The sequence below is a fragment of the Dama dama genome, chromosome 3 (assembly GCF_033118175.1).
Source record: "Dama dama isolate Ldn47 chromosome 3, ASM3311817v1, whole genome shotgun sequence".
Classification (NCBI taxonomy): domain Eukaryota; kingdom Metazoa; phylum Chordata; class Mammalia; order Artiodactyla; family Cervidae; genus Dama; species Dama dama.
The window spans coordinates 37,646,132-37,665,421 of record NC_083683.1 but is presented as its reverse complement, the minus strand read 5'-3'; the positions used below and the strand labels follow the sequence as shown (position 1 = coordinate 37,665,421).

At 36.8% G+C, this 19,290-nt stretch overlaps 1 protein-coding gene across 2 annotated transcripts; it reads left to right on the top strand.

Annotated features, from left to right (window-relative positions):
• The first annotated feature begins 8,523 nt into the window (after positions 1-8,523).
• On the top strand, positions 8,524-15,954 carry KERA (keratocan). 2 transcript variants are annotated; one of them, XM_061122194.1, is made up of 4 exons: positions 8,524-8,611; positions 8,787-8,837; positions 10,148-11,041; positions 15,199-15,954. In XM_061122194.1, the coding sequence occupies exons 3-4, from the start codon at positions 10,156-10,158 to the stop codon at positions 15,369-15,371; spliced, it is 1,059 nt and encodes a 352-aa protein (XP_060978177.1). In that variant the 5' UTR covers positions 8,524-8,611; positions 8,787-8,837; positions 10,148-10,155; the 3' UTR covers positions 15,372-15,954. The 2 variants fall into 2 exon arrangements, with proteins under 2 accessions (XP_060978177.1, XP_060978184.1); XM_061122201.1 differs by lacking the exon at positions 8,524-8,611 and having other exon boundaries at positions 8,749-8,837.
• Positions 15,955-19,290: the final 3,336 nt, after the last annotated feature.

Here is a 19,290-nt window from a genome sequence, read left to right as displayed (position 1 = left end):
ATTTGAAGCTCCAGTACTTTGACCAGCTGATATAAAGAGTCAATTCATTAGGAAAACACCCTGATGTGGGGAAAGACTGAAGGCAAATGGAGAAGAGGGCAACAGAGGATGAGATGGTTGGATGGCATCAGCAACTCAATGGACATGAACTTGAAAAAATTCTCAGATAGTGGAGGACAGGGAAGTCTGGAGTGCTGCAGGCCATGGGGTCACAAAGAGTCAGACACGACTTAGCAACTGAACAACAACAACAAAAATCAAAGATTTAGACAATGTAACAAGGAAGTACACTAAGACTCACAAAAAGAGAAAATAGAAAAAAACTGATGGATCATATGAATGTGAATTTCCAGATTGAAAGGGCTCCCTGAGTAACAGTGAGTGAGTGAAATACACTCTCTCAAGACATATTGTTGTAAAGTTGTAAAAGTTCAGAAACTGAAGACCAAAGGAAAATCCCAGAAGTTGAAAGCCAAAAAAAAAATCACATTCTGAAGACTGAAAATTACAATTTTATCAACCTTTTCCATTTCAACTCCAGAAGCAACAAGAAAATTGTTTTTTGAGTATCCTCAAAATTTGTAAGGAACATTATTTCAAATTAAAATTGCATCTAGTCAAAATACCAGTTTAGTGTGTGTGTGTGGGGGGTGGGGAAGTGGGGGACTGAGTAAATACATTTATAAATGTGAGTTCAGACAGACACAAAAAGAGAGCTAGAGAGAAATAACTCAGGTGCACAAAAAAGCGATCAGAGGCTGTGTTCCCTCAATATTCTGGAGTTAACCACGGAAAGAACAGAACACACAGATTCAGAAAGTAACAACGGATCTAACCCAGGAGATGGGTGAAAGAATTCCAGGACCAGGACAATCTAACTAGCTCAGAGAACAAGAGTTCTATTATTCATAAAGAGCTTCCCAGGTGACGCTAGTGGTAAAGAACCCGCCTGCCAATCAGAAGACGTGAGATGTGGGTTCGATCCACTCCTTATTCATAAACGTACTTTAAAAGACTGCACTTTGGCAGAGAAAACTGATTTTGGTGTTAGTTTTCTTTCTTTCTTCTTCTTCTTTTTTTTTAATATACATTTTTTATTTACAGTGTTGTATTACTTTCAGAAGTACAGCAAAGTGATTCAGTTTATACATATATACATGAACCTGTTCTTTTTCAGATTCTTTTCCATTATAGGTTATCACTAAAGGTGATGACAAGATATTGAATTTGCATTAATTTGACACAGGTTAGCTTGGACTTCCCTGGTGGCTAAGATAGTAAAAAGAATCTGCCTGCAATGCAGGAGACCTGGGTTTGATCCCTGGGTTGGTCAGATCTCCTGGAGAAGGGAATGGCTACCTACTCCAGTATTCTTGTCTGGAGAATTCCATGGACTGAGGAGCCTGATAGGCATTAGTTTTGACACAGGTTAACTTAGTTAACATTTGAAGATATCTTATAATGGAGACTCATTTCATGAGTTTTAAAAATGTTTGGTGCAAAATAAAAGCCTTTATGTAGGACACAATTGAACTGAACTTATTTTCATCAAACTGAACATCTCTTTGTAGGTTGTAGTGGAAGACTCCTATAGCCCTCATTAACCATGAGACCACTGAAATGTGCCATAAATAACCTAAAAATTAGCATTTGCCAAATTTGCTTAGGTTGGTTTACAACAGCAAGCAAACTACATTAAAGTAGGAAGATATGGTATTCCAGGAGAAATATCTCCCAGGAGAAAAAAAGTGAACTTAGTATTTCTGATTTTATTTATGAATACATTTACCATGTTCTAAATGCTTTAAAAACAGTAGCTCTTTCAATTTTCATAACAACCCTATGAGGGGGTATTTGTACTATAATTATTTACATTATTATTACTATCCAAAATTTACAGATGAGAAGACTAAGGCAAAGACAAATAGTTGTTCAATTTTTCACAGCTAGTAAACAAGAGAGATTTATTTAAATCCAAGCAGATCTGATTTTTAACCAGCACACTATGTTACCCCACCTTTCAGGTGCAAAAAACCTCCAAAGTGGTTTTATAATTTGGTTTTAGAAAGTATTATTGCAATAGTTTTACATGTATTGTTGTTTAGTCTTTAAGTCGTGTATGAATTTTTGCAACCCCATGGACTGTAGCCCTCTAGCTTCTCTGTCATGGGATTTCCCTGGCAAGAATATTGCAGTGGATTACCATTTCCTTCTCCAGGAGATCTCCCTGACCTAAGGCTTGAACCCGTGTCTCCTGCATTGGCAGGAGGGTTCTTTACCACTGAGCCACCAGGAAAGCCTTTTGCATGTATAGAGAACATTATAAATATACATATATATATGGCAAATAAAAAATAAGGGCTTCCCAGGTGGCGCTAGTGGTAAAGAACCTGCCTGCCAATGTAGGAGACTTAAGAGAGGAGGATCCCTACATGGGGAAGATCCTCTGGAGAAGGAAATGGCAACCCACTCCAATATTCTTGCCTGGAGAATCCCACAGACAGAGGAGCCGGGTGGGCTATAGTTCATGGGCTCGCAGAGCTGGACATGACTGAAGCGACTTAGCATGCATGTAAGCATGGCAAATAGATGGCAGTGCAATAAAAAAATTAAAAATTTTGCATTATTTTTTCAGCAGTAACAATATTTATATTGTGTAATATCATATGCAGCAAATATTTAATCTAAGTTTGTGCTATGCATACATTAGGTATTATTGAAAGGAATCATGATTGCAGGTGGGGTAAGGGTAGGACTAAGCAAATGTACTAAATGTTTATCTAATAAGAAAATAACTGATGTTTAAAATGGATAAGTTAAACAACAAGTACAAGCAAGAATATTAGAGTAAATATTAGAAGAAATCCATAATAAAGTTGAAAATAATGGCCTCTTGGGAGAGGGACTTAGACTGAAGTGTGGAGTAGGGGATTGCTTGGTTCATGATCAGCTTTGTAGTAATTTTGACCTTTTAAATGTGTTGTTACATTTTAAATGATTATTTTGAAAAAATATACATGTTTATACATATGTATCAGCTATACATTTTAGCGATCCCTTTTACATTTTAAAATTATTTTACAGAATTAAGTTTGATAGGCTAAAATTGATCAATGAAGAGAAAATTATGTTTCTTACCAAACATATCACCAATTGGACTTAAACATAGGTCCTAAGAGTGCCTAATAGTTCAACTATTGCTAAAATAGACACATCAGATACGTACACCAACAAATTTGAAATTCTGCTAGAGTTTTGTGTCTTTTATATCCTCATGCATTGCCTTTGTTTTTATCAATTTTTTTTCACGTGGGCCAAGTCTTTATTGAATTTGATACAACGTTGTTTCTTTGGTTGTTTTTTCTTGGCTGTGAGGTATGTGGGATTTTAGCTCCCTGACTAGAGATCAAACCCACATCCCCTGCACTGAAGGGTGAAGTCTTAACCACTGGATCACCAGGGAAGTCCCTGCCTTCTTTATTTAAATGTCACTGATATTTAGGAATGCAAAAAGACTAATTCCCTGGTCTAAGACAGTTTAGCAAATTATCTTTTTATCATTATTATTATTATTACTTATTAATAAGAAAGAGAAGCAAATAGAAAACATTGAAATGTGCTAACAAAAGGAAAAGCAGTTAAACCAACAAGACTTTAACTCCATCTCAAGTTTCTAGGACTTCTCTCAGGTAGGCCAAGTCCTAGTCAAGAGTGTATGCCAACCATCATGCACTCTGATGAAAGAAATTTCTGAGCCAACTGATATGTTCACCTTCATTATCTTCTTTGATTTTCAAACAACCCATCATAGTAGTCAGAGCAGATGCTTTAAGGGTAGACTTAGGCTTGTGATGGTTAAACAGCCTGTGCCAGCTCAAACAACTAGTAAGATGCAACAGGAAAACTCTAAGCCACTTTTTTTTTTTTTTAACCATATTTTGAAGGCTCTTCACTATGTTTTGATATACATAGTTACATTGATTTAGAAAAATCAGTTATCAAAATGACACATGTGCCTTATGCATTTGCTCATTTACTAACTTGGTAAATAGTTATTGGATACCTACCATGTCCCAAGTCCCATGGACTTTGGACAATAATAGTCTGATGATGTGATCACTCACCTAGAGCCAGACATCCTGGAATGTGAAGTCAAGTGGGCCTTAGGAAGCATCACTATGAACAAAGCTAGTGGATATGATGGAATTCCAGTTGAGCTATTTCAAATCCTAAAAGATAATGCTGTGAAGGTGCTGCACTCAATATGCCAGCAAATCTGGAAAACTCAGCAGTTACCACAGGGCTGAAAAAGGTCAGTTTTCACTCCAATCCCAAAGAAAGGCAGTGCCAAAGAATGCTCAAACTACCACACAACTGCACTCATCTCATGCTCTAGCAAAGTAATGCTCAAAATTCTCCAAGCCAGGCTTCAATAGTACATGAACCATGAACCTCCAGATGATCAAGCTGGATTCAGAAAAGGCAGAGGAACTAGAGATCAAATTGCCAACATCTGTTGGATCATTGAAAAAGCAATAGAGTTCCAGAAAAACATCTCCTTCTGCTTTATTGACTATGCCAAAGCCTTTGACTGGGTGGATCACAACAAACTGAAAAATTCTTAAAGATGTGGGAATACCATATCACCTGACCTGCCTCCTGAGAAATCTATATGCAGGTCAAGAAGCAACAGTTAGAACTGGACATGGAACAACATACTGGTTCCAAATAGGAAAAGGAGAACGTCAAGGCTGTATATTGTCACCCTGCTTATTTAACTTATATGCAGAATATATCATGAGAAATGTTGGACTGAATGAAGCACAAGCTGGAGTCAAGATTGCCAGGAGAAATATCAATAACCTCAGAAATGCAGATGACACCACACTTATGGCAGAAAGCGAAGAAGAACAAAAGAACCTCTTGATGAAAGTGAAAGCTGCTGCTGCTGCTAGGTCGCTTCAGTCATGTTTGACTCTGTGCACCCCCATAGATGGCAGCCCACCAGGCTACCCCGTCCTTGGGATTCTCCAGGCAAGAACACTGGAGTGAGTTGCCATTTCCTCCTCCAATGCATGAAAGTGAAAAGTGAAAGTGAAGTCGCTCAGTCGTGTCCGAGTCTAGCGACCCTATGGACTGCAGCCTACCAGGCTCCTCCATCCATAGGATTTTCCAGGCAAGAGTACTGGAGTGGGGTGCCATTGCCTTCTCCATGAAAGTGAAAGAGGAGAGTGAAAAAGTTGGCTCAAAACTCAACATTCAGAAAACGAAGATCATGACATTGGGCCCCATCAATTCATGGCAAATAGATGGGGAAACAGTGAAAACAGTGACAGACTTTATATTTTGGGCTCCAAAATCACTGCAAATGGTGACTGCAGCCATGAAATTAAAAGATGCTTGCTCCTTGGAAGAAAAGTTATGACCAGCCTAGACAGCATATTAAAAAACAGAGACATTACTTTGCCCACCAAGGTCCATCTAGTCAAAGCTATGGTTTTTCCAGTAGTCATGTATGGATGGGAGAGTTGGACTATTAAGAAAGCTGAGTGCCAAAGAATTGATGCTTTTGAACTGGGGTGTTGGAGAAGACTCTTGAGAGTCTCTTGGACAGGCAAGGAGATCCAACCAGTCCATCCTAAAGGAAATCAGTCCTGAATTTTCATTCAAAGGACTGATGCTGAAGTTGAAACTCCAACACTTTGGCCACGTGATACACAGACCTGGCTCATTTGAAAAGACCCTGATGCTGGGAGAGATTGAAGGCAGGAGGAGAAGGGGAAAACAGAGGATGAGATGGTTGGATGGCATCACCGACTCAGTGGACATGAGTAAACCCTGGGAGTTGGTGATGGACAGGGAGGCCTGGCGTGTTGCAGTCCATGGGGCCGCAAAGAGTTGGACATGACTGAGTGACTGAACTGAACTGAGTCTCTCATTAGAAAGACAATACCAAAGCCTCATCATTAAACACTAGACTTCTTTTCTCCTCTTAACAGAATTAGGTATGACTTGGCAGAGTCTTTCATTAATTCTTGTAACAGCAATCATGTAACATGATTCAGATATTCTTACCATTATTTTCATTTAATTACTGAACTTCTACATAAGGAGTTCTCATAAAGAGTTAGAATCATCCTCCAAGAGTCAGTAATCCAAGAAGGGTAGATTGAATTGTTATGGGAAAAACCAAGATATAGGCAGACAGAGATTACACTAATGGTGGCAAACACTCTCTGTTTTGGTCTGGAAACAACGATACCAAACCTGGCAAGCATTGCTGATGATCCTTTTTATTTATATCCTGCCTCTCAGGGTCCTTAAAATGCTATCACATGCTCACAAAATGAAAAGGAAGAGTTGAGAATGATTTCCAGATTTCTAGTTTAGGAGACAGAATAAGCTGAGAGTGTCACTCAAAAGTATAAAGTGGCAACAGCAATTAAAGATACACGGCTGTGAGACCTGCAACAGGAGATGTCTCTAGAGTGCGTGGATACACACACAGGAGTTCAGGTTTTCTTCCAGAGGCTGGAGTGAAGAAAGAGCCTCAGGAGTCACCATAATGGAGGGAATGGTTTAAAAATTTTGAGATCTTAGACTCTCAAAGAGCTTTAAATGTTAGAAACACTTAAAAAAAATGATACAGGAAACACAGAGTTTCAGAATACTGATAGAGAGAAGTCACAAGGAAGGAGGAGGAAAAACTTCGAGAGAAACATTTCATTAAAGGGGTGGGTCGGCATTGCTAGAAGTCACAAGTCAAGTAGGCTTAAACTAAAAGATGTCAGTAGATTAGTAAATACGAAGATCAGTGCTGGTTTTTTTTTTTTTTTTTTTTTTTTTGCCAGATCAATGTTAGGGAAATGGAGGGGAGAGAAACTCTATTTTGGTGGGTGAATCATGGATGGGATGGCAACTAGAACTGGAGCTTAGAGGCAGCCAATACACGACTCTAATTTTCCTACAATGGACACGTAGCAACATTTTTGTAATAGAATTAAGAAGTGACTGAAATAAGGTTGGCTAAAAAAGAAAATTAAGAAATAAGAGAGTAGCTGAAGGGGGTCATGCAGTTTAGAGATTATCTGTTGTTTATGTTGTGACGGTTTAGAAAAAGAAGAAAGAGAAAAGGAAAAAATGCAGTAAAGAGAGGAGATCATTGTTGTGAGAAAAAGTCGTGTCGGATTCTTTGTGACCCCATGGATTATACATTCCATGAAACTCTCCAGGGCAGAATACTGGAGTGGGTAGCCTTTCCCTTCTCCAGGGGATCTTCCCAACCCAGGGATCGAACCCAGATCTCCCACATTGCAGGCAGATTCTTTATCAGCTGAGCCACAAGGGAAGCCCTGTGAGAAAAGCAAATAACCCTTAACTTTTTTTCTTAAGATATGAATGTGCCTGTTGGGCTACCAAGAGAGCATGTCTGATTTAGATGTTGGGTTATAAAAGCCCTTAAATTGAAGGGTATTTTCCATTTGAGAGTGTAGAGTTTACGCTACAAAAAGGCTAACATTTCCTATCCTTTACAACAAACTTGTGAGGGGGGTCCAGCCCTGTGTTGTAGCTGACAAGACTGTGCTTAAGAGTAAGGAAGTAAGTGGTTCAGAAAACTTTTGTGAGTCCAGTGCTCTCTGCTCTTCACTGTGTTCCCTCTCTGATAATACTTGCGTGAGTAGTGTCAAATGAGTCATATCAGTACACATTTCTTTTCCCACAATGAGATAGATTTAGAAAACAAAATGATTATAATCAATCAACAGGATAACATCTGAAAATAAGATTTTCAAAAATTTTTGTCTTTCCTTAAGAGACATAAGTTTTGTTTTGTTTTTTCCCCTCAAATATAAGAACTAGAAGAAACATTATCTTAAACTTATGTGCTAAAGAAACAAAAGAGTGCAACATAAGGTCCTATAATGCCCTAAATGAAAAACATCTGTTATAAAGAGAAAAAAAAAATCTCATTTTAATAGCTATTTGGAATAAAGCTCCCAATATGAAATAGAGACAGAAGAATTATTTCTATAAAACAAAGCATAACAGCATATTTAGTGCCAACATCAGGTAGAGCTTTCCAGATTTCTTTTTTAAATTTCTCAAATATATTTTCTATCTCTTTTTCCCTTATCAAAATCAATATATCTAAATAGAATTTCAGCAACTGTTTTATACAATAAAAAAATGAGTAAAAGATTTCCATATAAAGAGGACATTGGCCCTTATTTCTTTGTATCCAATTAAAAAAAAAAAACTAGAGAAAAATGCTTTAAAATCTCCTTTTTGTTTTACTTGAAATTAAAACTGCTTTTAGTTTCTTGATGTTACTCCAGATCACCACATTATGATATCTTTGGGACTGTGAACTCAGCGTTTGAAAATGACACTGAATTTTTGTTATGGGTTCTTGAGATTAAAGTCAGAATTTTCTGTTCTGGGCTGCCTAGGTACTGAAGTGCTGTGGCTGTTGGAGGGGTTAAAGCTGGAGCCATGGATGCATATATATTAGGGAGGATTCATAAAAACACAACCGTGGAGCCTGGGTCAACCCATTACTATGAATGAGCAGTGACCAATAGAAAGGGGCGAGGAAGATCCAAGAACTGAGGTAAGCGGTGTTCTGAGGCGCTGTCAAAGTGGGAACAATACATCAAAGGTGTTCATGGTGACCGGTCAGAGGAGGTTGTATTTTTTCCTCCTAGGAGGTTTGACAGAATAAAATAAAAACAAATTCCCTTAGTCAAAGTTTTCTTTCTTTTTTTTTTTTCCTTAACTGATTTTAGCAAACTTCAGCTCCAGACACAGGATTCAGCGATACATTCCTGGACAGCAAGGTAAACTATTTTTTACAATTTTCGTAACTCTTAAAGTTAAGAATTCAAAGTTATGATTCATCTGAGGCAGGGTTACAGCATCAATAGCTAAAGAAAATCCCTATTCTGAAAAAAAAAATAATGTTTTAATGTGTCTGGAGGATGACCAGAGGAGCATTCCGCAATCACAAGAAATTTGACAGCTTGAGGAGGCAGCTCTGTGCTTGCCTTGATTTAGTGGCAAAATCAAAAGATCAGCATTTCTAAATGATGCTCATTTTATCTTTTCTTAAGGAATCAGTAAAATTTATTTGGTCTTCATTACCAAGTGTTTGAACTAAATGTACCTTGGTCAGAATGTTACTGTTATACAGATACACACACACACACAAATATTTTTCACGTTAGGATAGTTCTTTTTTCCCATAGCCTTGATGATACTCAGCTGGGAGAATTTCTGTCTTTTAAATGTCTCACATATCAGTAAGTGTTAACCTATGCTTGTTAGCAGCCATACTGAAACTATGGAAATCACCTGTACCCTAAGCATGTTCTTTTGTTTTCTTTCTTACTGACCATAGTAATGCCACTTATGTAAGTGTGATTATATCTGTATCTATGTCTATATCTATATCTATATAGAGAGAGTTTCATAATCCAAATTTCTTGGCTAAACAGCTTGATCTTGTATTAAAATATTAGAAATATTTTCCTAAACCCCCAAAATAAAACTTACCTGAGAAGTTGGGCAACAGAGCAAGCGATTAATCACACACTTTTCTTCAAATCCTAAAACCTTCCTTCACAAAAAAACTGCTAAAATGTTCTTTGATCTCGCTATTTCTTTGGTTCAAGGGCCAAAGAGCCTGGGAAATTTCATCCAGATGTTCTGCTCATTTAGGAGCAAAAGTAAAAGCATATGCCTATTTCTTAGGAACAATGTAGACTCTAAATTTGAGTTATTAAAATTTCACTTTTTTGTACTTGTGTGTTCAACTCTGGGTTTCAGTTAACTTCCTTGTATTAAATAGCTTGAAATGGAAAAGCACTTAGAGTTCCTAAAATTTGCTTTTTCTTAGTTTTCATCGTGATTGCGTTAAAACTGGAAAGTTACAAGTTGGTGAGTCAGTTTCACTTTTCAAAAATGCCTTGCAGATAGTGCTCACTAAAGAGGTGGTAATGATTGATAACTAGGCATAAAATGCTCTCAAGGCTTTACCTTCCTCCCTCCCCACTCACCAAAAAAGCTATGTTTACCGATCACTTTGGTGCATGCAGTTATCTAAAGGTCAAACTCTTTAAACCTCTAATAACTGTACCCCTTACTCTAGATACTATAATGGCAACCACAATCTGCTTCATCATCTGGGTGTTATTCGTAACAGATACGGTGTGGACTCGAAGTGTGAGACAGGTTTATGAGGCAAGTGATCCAGAGGACTGGACAATGCATGATTTCGATTGTCCCAGGGAATGTTTCTGTCCCCCCAGTTTCCCTACTGCTTTGTACTGTGAAAACCGAGGTCTCAAAGAAATCCCTGCTATACCATCAAGGATCTGGTACCTTTATCTTGAAAACAACCTGATAGAAACCATTCCTGAGAAGCCATTCGAGAATGCCACCCAGCTGAGATGGATAAACCTAAACAAGAACAAAATAACCAACTATGGGATTGAAAAGGGAGCCCTGAGCCAACTGAAGAAGCTGCTTTTCTTGTTTCTGGAAGATAATGAGCTAGAGGAGGTACCTTCCCCATTGCCAAGAAGCTTAGAACAATTACAATTAGCTAGAAACAAGGTGTCCAGAATTCCTCAAGGGACTTTCAGCAATCTGGAGAACCTGACTCTTCTTGACCTGCAGCACAATAAGCTATTAGACAATGCCTTTCAAAGAGACACCTTTAAGGGGCTCAAGAACCTCATGCAGCTAAATATGGCTAAGAATGCCCTGAGGAATATGCCACCAAGATTACCAGCCAATACAATGCAGCTGTTCTTAGACAACAATTCCATTGAAGGAATACCAGAAAATTATTTTAATGTGATTCCTAAAGTGGCCTTTCTGCGACTCAACCACAACAAATTATCTGATGCTGGCCTTCCTTCTAGTGGTTTTAATGTATCATCAATTCTAGATCTTCAACTGTCTCACAATCAACTCACAAAGGTCCCCAAAATCAGTGCTCATCTGCAGCACCTTCATCTCGATCACAACAAAATTAGAAGTAAGTAACCATCAGGGTGTGTCGTTGACTAAGATACTCATTAAGTTTACTCTATATCTTCTTTTGTGGTGGTTGTTGTTTCAATAATGTTGGGGTTTTATTCTAACTCTTGTACTTTTAGATTTTTTGAAAGTGTATTTTCAAGTTTTGTCTATTCACAGTGTCAATGATCCAAAAGGTTAAAATCTTAGATTGAAAAGTTGACTTTAGTAATCTACAGAGGTATATTACCTGTTGGATAAACTAAATGTCTCTATCTTCTTTTACTCTGAGGAGATTCTGATATTCCTGCCTCAGTGGGCAGACATACTGAAGAAAGTGTACCAGGCACAAACAATCTCATGGATAGTAAGAGAAGGAATATGATTTAGAAGGTAGCAGGAAGGGACCCCAGTCTTAAAGTTTACAGACAGCTGATGCCTACAATCACCCTAATTAGAGTTTTTGCTTTAGATCAGTGGGTTTCTCAAACTTCAGAGTATGTAGATGGGTGGCCTCCTTCCAGAATTTCTGATTTAGTAGGTCTGGTGGGACCTGAGACATTTCATATCTAGCAAGTACCCTAGAGATGCTGAGATTACTGTTCTAGGGACCATGCATTGGGAACCAATATTGTACTTTAAGGTTTTGCTCAATTAAAATTGAATAAAATGTCCCTGGAAGGTGGCAATTCCTTAGGACTAATGGCAATCAACAAGGTAGAATACCCACTGCTTTCCTGAAAATAGCTTTGATAAGAAAGAGAGAGATGAGTGCAATGTGCCTTGGAGGCAGAGGGGCCATGAAGGGAAGCAGAAGCTGGAGACATGAAAGGCAAACTTGGCATCTTCACAATTGTGCCTGAGACCAGGCTGACTCTGGTGTGGAAGTGGACAACGTCTTGGTCCAGCCACAGGCTATGCTATCAGCCTAAGTATCCAGGAATGCTCCATCCTCGAACAAGCCCTTAAGGAAGATGATCTTGAGGGGGGCTTCTGAACAACTTTATAAAATACATTTTTAGAGTGAGAATCAGTTGGATGGTTTGTAGGAAAGTAACACAGATAATTGTCAGAAGGCTGTGCTGCCTGCTTATCACTCGCTAAACTTTTCTTTAAGCAAATAATTACATAAACATCCCACTTGTAAGAACAGATCATTTTTGCACTGTGTATTCTTCAGTTATCTAATATATATATATATATATATATATATATTTTTTTTTTTTTTCCTAACAGCACACTTGAGCATAAAATCCAGGAACTAATGAGCAGGCTGCTGCCATAGCAGTGATTTTTTTTTGCCATGGTGATGAGACACATTGTTTAATCTTGTAGTTAAAGCAAAAGATGCAACAGGAAAATATCTTAATAGCTAAAACTGTTGTACCGAACCAAATAGTACAACAGCCAATATTAACCTGTGTGTGTGCACGTGCATGTGTGTGTGTGCGTGTGTGTGTGTGTGTGTGTGTGTTAGTCAGTCATGTCAACTCTTTGTGACCCCATGGACTGTAGCCCGCCAAGCTCCTCTGTCTATGGAACTCTCCAGGAAAGAATACTGGAGTGGATTGCCATGCCCCTCCCGAGGGGAATCTTTCTGACCCAGGGATTGAACCCAAGTCTCCCGCACTGCAGGCAGATTCTTTACCATAGGACCTACCTGGGAAGCCCAATATCAACCTAAATAAATGTAATTTTTCCTGACAAAAGTGCTATGCTTCTCCAGGTGCATTCCTTACCTGACAACAAAAGTCCCATAGACATTGGAGGTAGGAAGTCAATTTAAAAGGATTCCACATAGATCCCTGTTTGTGAATTGGGGATTCCCCTGAACTGGGACCATGAGCACGAGTGTTCAGGAGTGAGGTAGTAAAATTCAACACGTGGTTGGGCACCTGTGCAAGGAATTTACATAGCTCTACAAGGTTACACAACGAAGAGAAGGACTCTGTTCTTCTTCTTCTGTTTTTTTTTTTTTTTTTTCAATCAAAGTTTTCTCATATATTTCTGTTTTCCTACATTCCACCTTAACGTGCATCAGAATCACCTGGAAGGCTTCTAAAAGACTTCTGGGCTCCAGCCTCTGTGTTTCTGACCCAGTAAGTCTGGGGTGGGCTCTAAGGATTTAGTTCTCAGGTAGTATAGATACTGCTGGTCCACACTTTAAGAAGCACAAATGAACCCTCAAAAGAATCTTGTGTGCTATTATGAATTTCTGAAGATAGAAAAACTGAGGCTCAACTAGTTGAGGGCATTTTGCCAAGGACAAAGGGTAAGTATAATAGACAGGACCTGAATCCAAGGTTTCCCTTAGGTGATCTTTCTCAGTCCAACAGTATAATCATAGGACATTTTCTTCAGTCTAGAGTACAAGACTTAAGACAAATTTCTAGCAACAGAGGTAAAAATCATTTTCACAGCTGCAATGTCAACATAGAGAAATTGATTTACTTGTTTCTTAATGTAGATATCAAGCACAGTCATTTCTATATTCCAAGAAAATAAATGGAAAAGAAGAATTTCCCTGGCAAGAGTTCTTGGCTCATGATTATATCACACTGTGTTATAGTGACTGCTAAAGTACTTAGTTCTTCTTACCACATAATCTACTCTAGTAGTTAATAAATTGGTTTCCCAGAAACATACCTTTTATATGCAGAGTTTATAGGACAGCAAAAGTTTATCCAAAATGATAGAAATGTTTATTTCTTCTGAATACCTTAGGGGACTTTAAATTTGGCAATAATGTTACCTATTCAAACAAATTGCTTCTTCGTACTCTCTCAGAAACATTGCAATTATTTCATGAAAATATAATTAAATTTAGAACACTTGTTTTTTACATTCTAGTTATGCAGACATGCATGGATTATGGGTAATAAGGATGATAAAGATAAGAGATAACATATCAGAAAGGATATAATCTCCTCAGTAGGCAAGTAACCCTGTGTAGTTGGAAATGGGTGGGACTCAGCTACTTAATGAAATACGTGGTGCACTGACCTTACCCACCTGGGTCACTATTTAACCAATACCCAGTTAGGAAGAAAAATAATGTTGCCCAATAAAGGTTGCATCATGATAAGGTGATAATATATGTGAAGAAAAATACCTTGAGGAACACAAATCTGCTATACAATGCAAGTCATTTCTTTTAGCAAGTTAAATTCACAAAATGGTATACAATCAGAGCAAAGCACCTTTGCAGTAAGCACAAAACCCTTCAGTACAATATGAGTCAGCATGCACCCACAGGACGGTCATTGCCAAAGTTAGGTGGGTCTTATCTTCTAAGGGAAGATCTCTTGCTCAACACAATTGCAAAATGGGATAAATGGAGTATAAGGATTCATTTGAGATCAGTTATTAGGCACACTCATCAGAATTTTGCTGGTTTAACACACCTTTCTCTCCTAAATCTCAGTATAGATGCTGCTGCCAAGGGCTTTGATCCAAGGCAGGTGCACGATTTCTCACATCCTAACAATGTGAAAGGGCTGACAGGATATTTCCTGGCTTGAATTTTTGTAATTCAATTCTTGGCAAATGGTTTTTTCCCCAATTAAATACAGTTAAGTATGGAGATTCAAGGTTGTTTTTGGCAAGTATCATGTATACAAAGTTATTTTAATTGTACTTTAAAAGAAAAAACTTTGTCATCATGTATGATTAGTTTGTGTTTGCATTTTAAAGGTAGCTTTCAAGCACTTTCTCTAATAATAGACTGACTTTCTGCCTTCACATCCATCTATTCATCCATCTACCACGTACCTACCCATTAATTTAGTACCAACTCTGAACCACTGTTTCTACCTCTGATGCCCAAATACTACCTTTCTCACTCTACAATAATCTAATCACACCTTTTCTGGCCTGTCAAAGGAAGAAGACAAGTGGTACATCACATATACCTTTGTTTCTATCACAATTTTTAACTATATGTCTTTTCTAGTGTTGTGTGTTAAGTATAGCAAAATATGGACTGACATTACTATATGTATGTTGCACATTTTTTCTGTGCATAACTTCCAACTTAGACAAAAAGAATGTCTCTCTGCCACCTTCATAGACCAAGCCACTGTGCCCTCCATAGGACTGTTTAATAGCATCTTGGTCTTCCCATCCTTAGTCTCTTGCATTCTGGTTCATTCATTCATACCATCTTTGTCTCCATAGATGTGAACGTCTCTGTAATATGTCCTTCGACTCCTACCACACTGCCTGTGGAAGATTCCTTCAGTTATGGACCTCATCTTCGCTACCTCCGTCTGGATGGAAATGAAATCAAACCACCAATCCCTATGGATTTAATGACCTGCTTCAGGCTCCTTCAGGCTGTCATTATTTAAATGTGTCTTCAAGAATCTAAACTTCACTTAATGAGTTCAGATTTCTGACATGAAATTTGGTTACCATTCATAGGTGTAAGATAAAAATCACTTTTTTAATTGCTTATATGGCCACTATTTTAATTTGTGCAACTTATTTCTTCTAATCAAAGTTGCTTTTCCCCATATATAGCACAGCCTGATTTTCTTTAATAAAACAGGACACAGAGTCAAGATAGTTTATCAACTCAAAGATAGTTCCTTTTTGTCTTTCTCACAGCTTACTAATGCCAATTAATGAAAATAAATTGTTATTCAATAGAAACGATGTATTTGTTTGCAGATGTTCAAAATAGCTTATGCAGATACTATAATCACAGTAGAACACAACAATCTAACAAGAGGTAGAAATTTCTAGAGAAAAAGAAAAAAAATGAGATATTTCTTTATCATAATTATAAAGAAATAATTAGATTCATATTGTTAAGTAGCTTTTGTAAGTATCATTTTGATATTTAGCTCAAGAATTGTTATGAAATGCATTGAATACTTTATAGCAAGAAAATTTTAGCTATTTAATACTAAATAATAAAGCAATAGGAATTTTTAGTTCATTATTATTTCTTATACCTGCTATTCTTAGGTATAGTATAGTGTACTCTTGCAGTTAAAATCCTACATTTATTTTAATGCATCTCTGAGAGAATTTTAGTGTTTTAACACTTGAAATCCACTTAATTGCAAATTGCTCAGTTCTTATATTTGCCAGTGTTTTTTTTTGGACTTTTTAAATAAAAAGAATGAATGCTTTCTAACAAAACAGAAGTAAAATATTTTAGGAGGCTTATTCACAAGTTTTATAAAGAATATATTTTTAATAAAAAGTCTTATGATAACAATTATTTCCACTTTTCTAGCATGAATATATTAAAATATATATTTCCCATTTTCCTTTTTTATTCAACGAACATAAGAAAAAATTATATTCTGATCACTTGACATACCTGTTTTTCACGTGTCAAGAAACAAGATTTTGTTAAGTAACAAAGTATAGTTTTCTTATATTTCTGACTTTGTTAAATACATGTTACTAACAATAAATATTTCATATAGATTAATATATTTATTTATATATAATTTTCCAGACATTATTCTGAAAAAATCCTGTAAGTATGATATATTTCCTTAGAAAAAGGATCATATACATTTGTGAACCACTACATTAATGAAAGTTCAATGTGTAACTTTAATTCAAGGTTTCTCAGAAACTTAATATGTTATTTTGTTATGTGAATTCCCATGAAGAAAATATAAGGTGCAGTATTGCCCCTGTATTTTCATACCAAGGTTTATTTAGGGGTGGGAGGAAAGAACAATGAACATACATTGAACAGTTTTTAATGTTGGCTGAAGGTAAGACATTAAGAAAGAATAATTTTAAAAGGCTTCAAAGCACATAAAGAAAATTATGTCATATAAATTATGTCATAAAAAAACAGGAAATCAGATCTCATTAGGCTGAGGCAAAAGAATTTGTTGAGAGAAACATAATAACTTAAATATCTGAAAATCTGCCATGTGAAAAAGAGGATAACACATATTCCAGGAAGCTCCAAGATGAAAAGTAGAACACATGAGTGAAATTTATAAGGTGCTCTATTTCATTGCTAGCTAAGGAAGAACTTTCTAATATTTGATCAGAGTCATCCAAGGATGGAAGCAGCTTTTCCTGAGCTAGTGTTACCTATTTGAAATTGTTCAAATAGAGAGAGAGATGATTCAAGAGATACAGCACAGGGAATTATACCCACTATCTTGTAATAACCTATAATGGAATATAATGTGCAAAAATACCGAATCAGCTACGCTATACACCTGAAACTCATATAATGTTGTAAAATCCACTATACTACTATTTAAAAAATGGGACAAAGTATATGAAAAGAATTTCTGATCTGAAAGAAAAGTTGTAAAATGTTCCTTTTAGACTTTTTCAACTCTAGGAAATTTTATCCATCCCATGTTTCCTTCCTTCCTGTCTTTTTTATTTCATAAAATATATATTGCGTGCCATAAATATGCTAGACTAGACTACACACAGGGACTATAATAGTGTGAATGGTTTATACTATAGTGGGTGAGACACAAATTAGCCAAATAATCACAAAAATATGTAAAATGTCATCTATGATAAAAGATATTAATGGAGCGCTGCATGGTTCAAAGGGATTTGAAAGGAGGATTCCCTGAAGAAATAATGGTTAAGAAAACACATAAAAGGTGAGAAGTATTTAAACACAGGGTAAAAAGGAAGAATATTTCACGCAACATTAAAGAGTCTGTAGTCAGGTTGAAGTGACAATTCAGAAGTCATTGAAGAGTTTTAAGTCATAAGTGACTATGTTCAGTTCAGTTCAGTCGCTCAGTTGTGTCTGACTCTTTGCAATCCCATTGGACTTCCTGTCCATCATCAACTCCCAGAGCTTACTCAGACTCATGTCCATTGAGTCAGTGATGCCATCCAACCGTCTCATCCTCTGTTGTTCATTGAGGTAATATTATGCAGTGGTAAGGAATATTAATACTGAAGCTAAAATTGCTGAGTTAAAATTCCAGCTTCACTGTTCTGTGGTCCTGGGCAGAATTTTTAAATTTTCTTTCTCAGTTTCTTCTAATCAATAAAATAAGGACAAGTAATAGTACCTACCTAATGGTGAGAATTAAATGAGTTAGAATAGGTAAAGTGCCTTGAACAGTGCATGATATATGGAAAGTGATAAATAAGTGTTTATTATTATCATTGGGTACATATGTATACTATACATAGATATATAGTAGATATATACAAAAAGTTTGTACATATACACAATAAATTTATGCACATACACTTTCTTGGCACAGAGTGAAACAATTTGGAGGAAACTAAGACTAAATGTGAGGAGATCAGTTCAGTTAGGATTTTAATACAAACTAGAAAAAACATGGTATCTTGAAGTATAAGGTCACTGATAATGGTGTTAAAGGGAAGTGGGCAAATGTGATAGAATCAGGAGGTAAAACTGTCACAATTTGATATTAACTGAACAGATGGGAATGAGAGCAAGGAGGGGATAAGGCTTCTGGTGTATGTAATTGAATAGATGGCAGAACATTTTCTAAGGAGTACATATTTAGAAGAGAAGATTGAGAGTTTGCTTTTGGACGTGGTTAGTTTGTAATTTCAACTTACATGTCATGTAAGTTGCTGAATGAGGATTATGAGAGGCCCGAATAGATATATAAACATATAGGTGAAAATTTTCTAAATTTTATTTATATTGCCAATAATTTTGGGAGAATTCTGCATTTAGATATCCTCCTTTGAGATAAGACTGAGCCAGGCACAGAGGATGTATTAGGAGAATACACACATAATTGTAAGCATTGATAAATGAAGCTATGAGGAATAGAATGAGCTTTCTACCAGTAATTCTTTCATTTGTACTATTTTTAATTATACACACACGATTACTAGAATGACTAAAATTTGTGAAAAACCTGCTTCTCTCCTTGATGTATAGAATTGCTATTATTTAAAAAAAACCAAGAAGAATAACTAGAAGAGGAACGCAAGTCATTTTTTAAATTATGGGATCATAGTAAATGTTCAGGGGCTTACCTGGTGGTTCAGTGGTAAAGAATCCACCTGCCAATGCAGGAGACGAGGATTTGATCCCTGGGTTGGAAAGATCTCCCAGAGAAGGAAATGGCAACTCACTTCAGTATTCTTGCTTGGAAAATCTCATGGACAGAGAAGCCTGGCGGCCTACAGTTCACAGGGTCTCAAAAGAGTCAGACATAGCTGAGTGACTAAACAACAACGATAAATGCTCAATCCCTCACTTCGGCCCTAATTAAAACACAGAACAAAACAAACCAATGTTATTATGACCTCTCCATG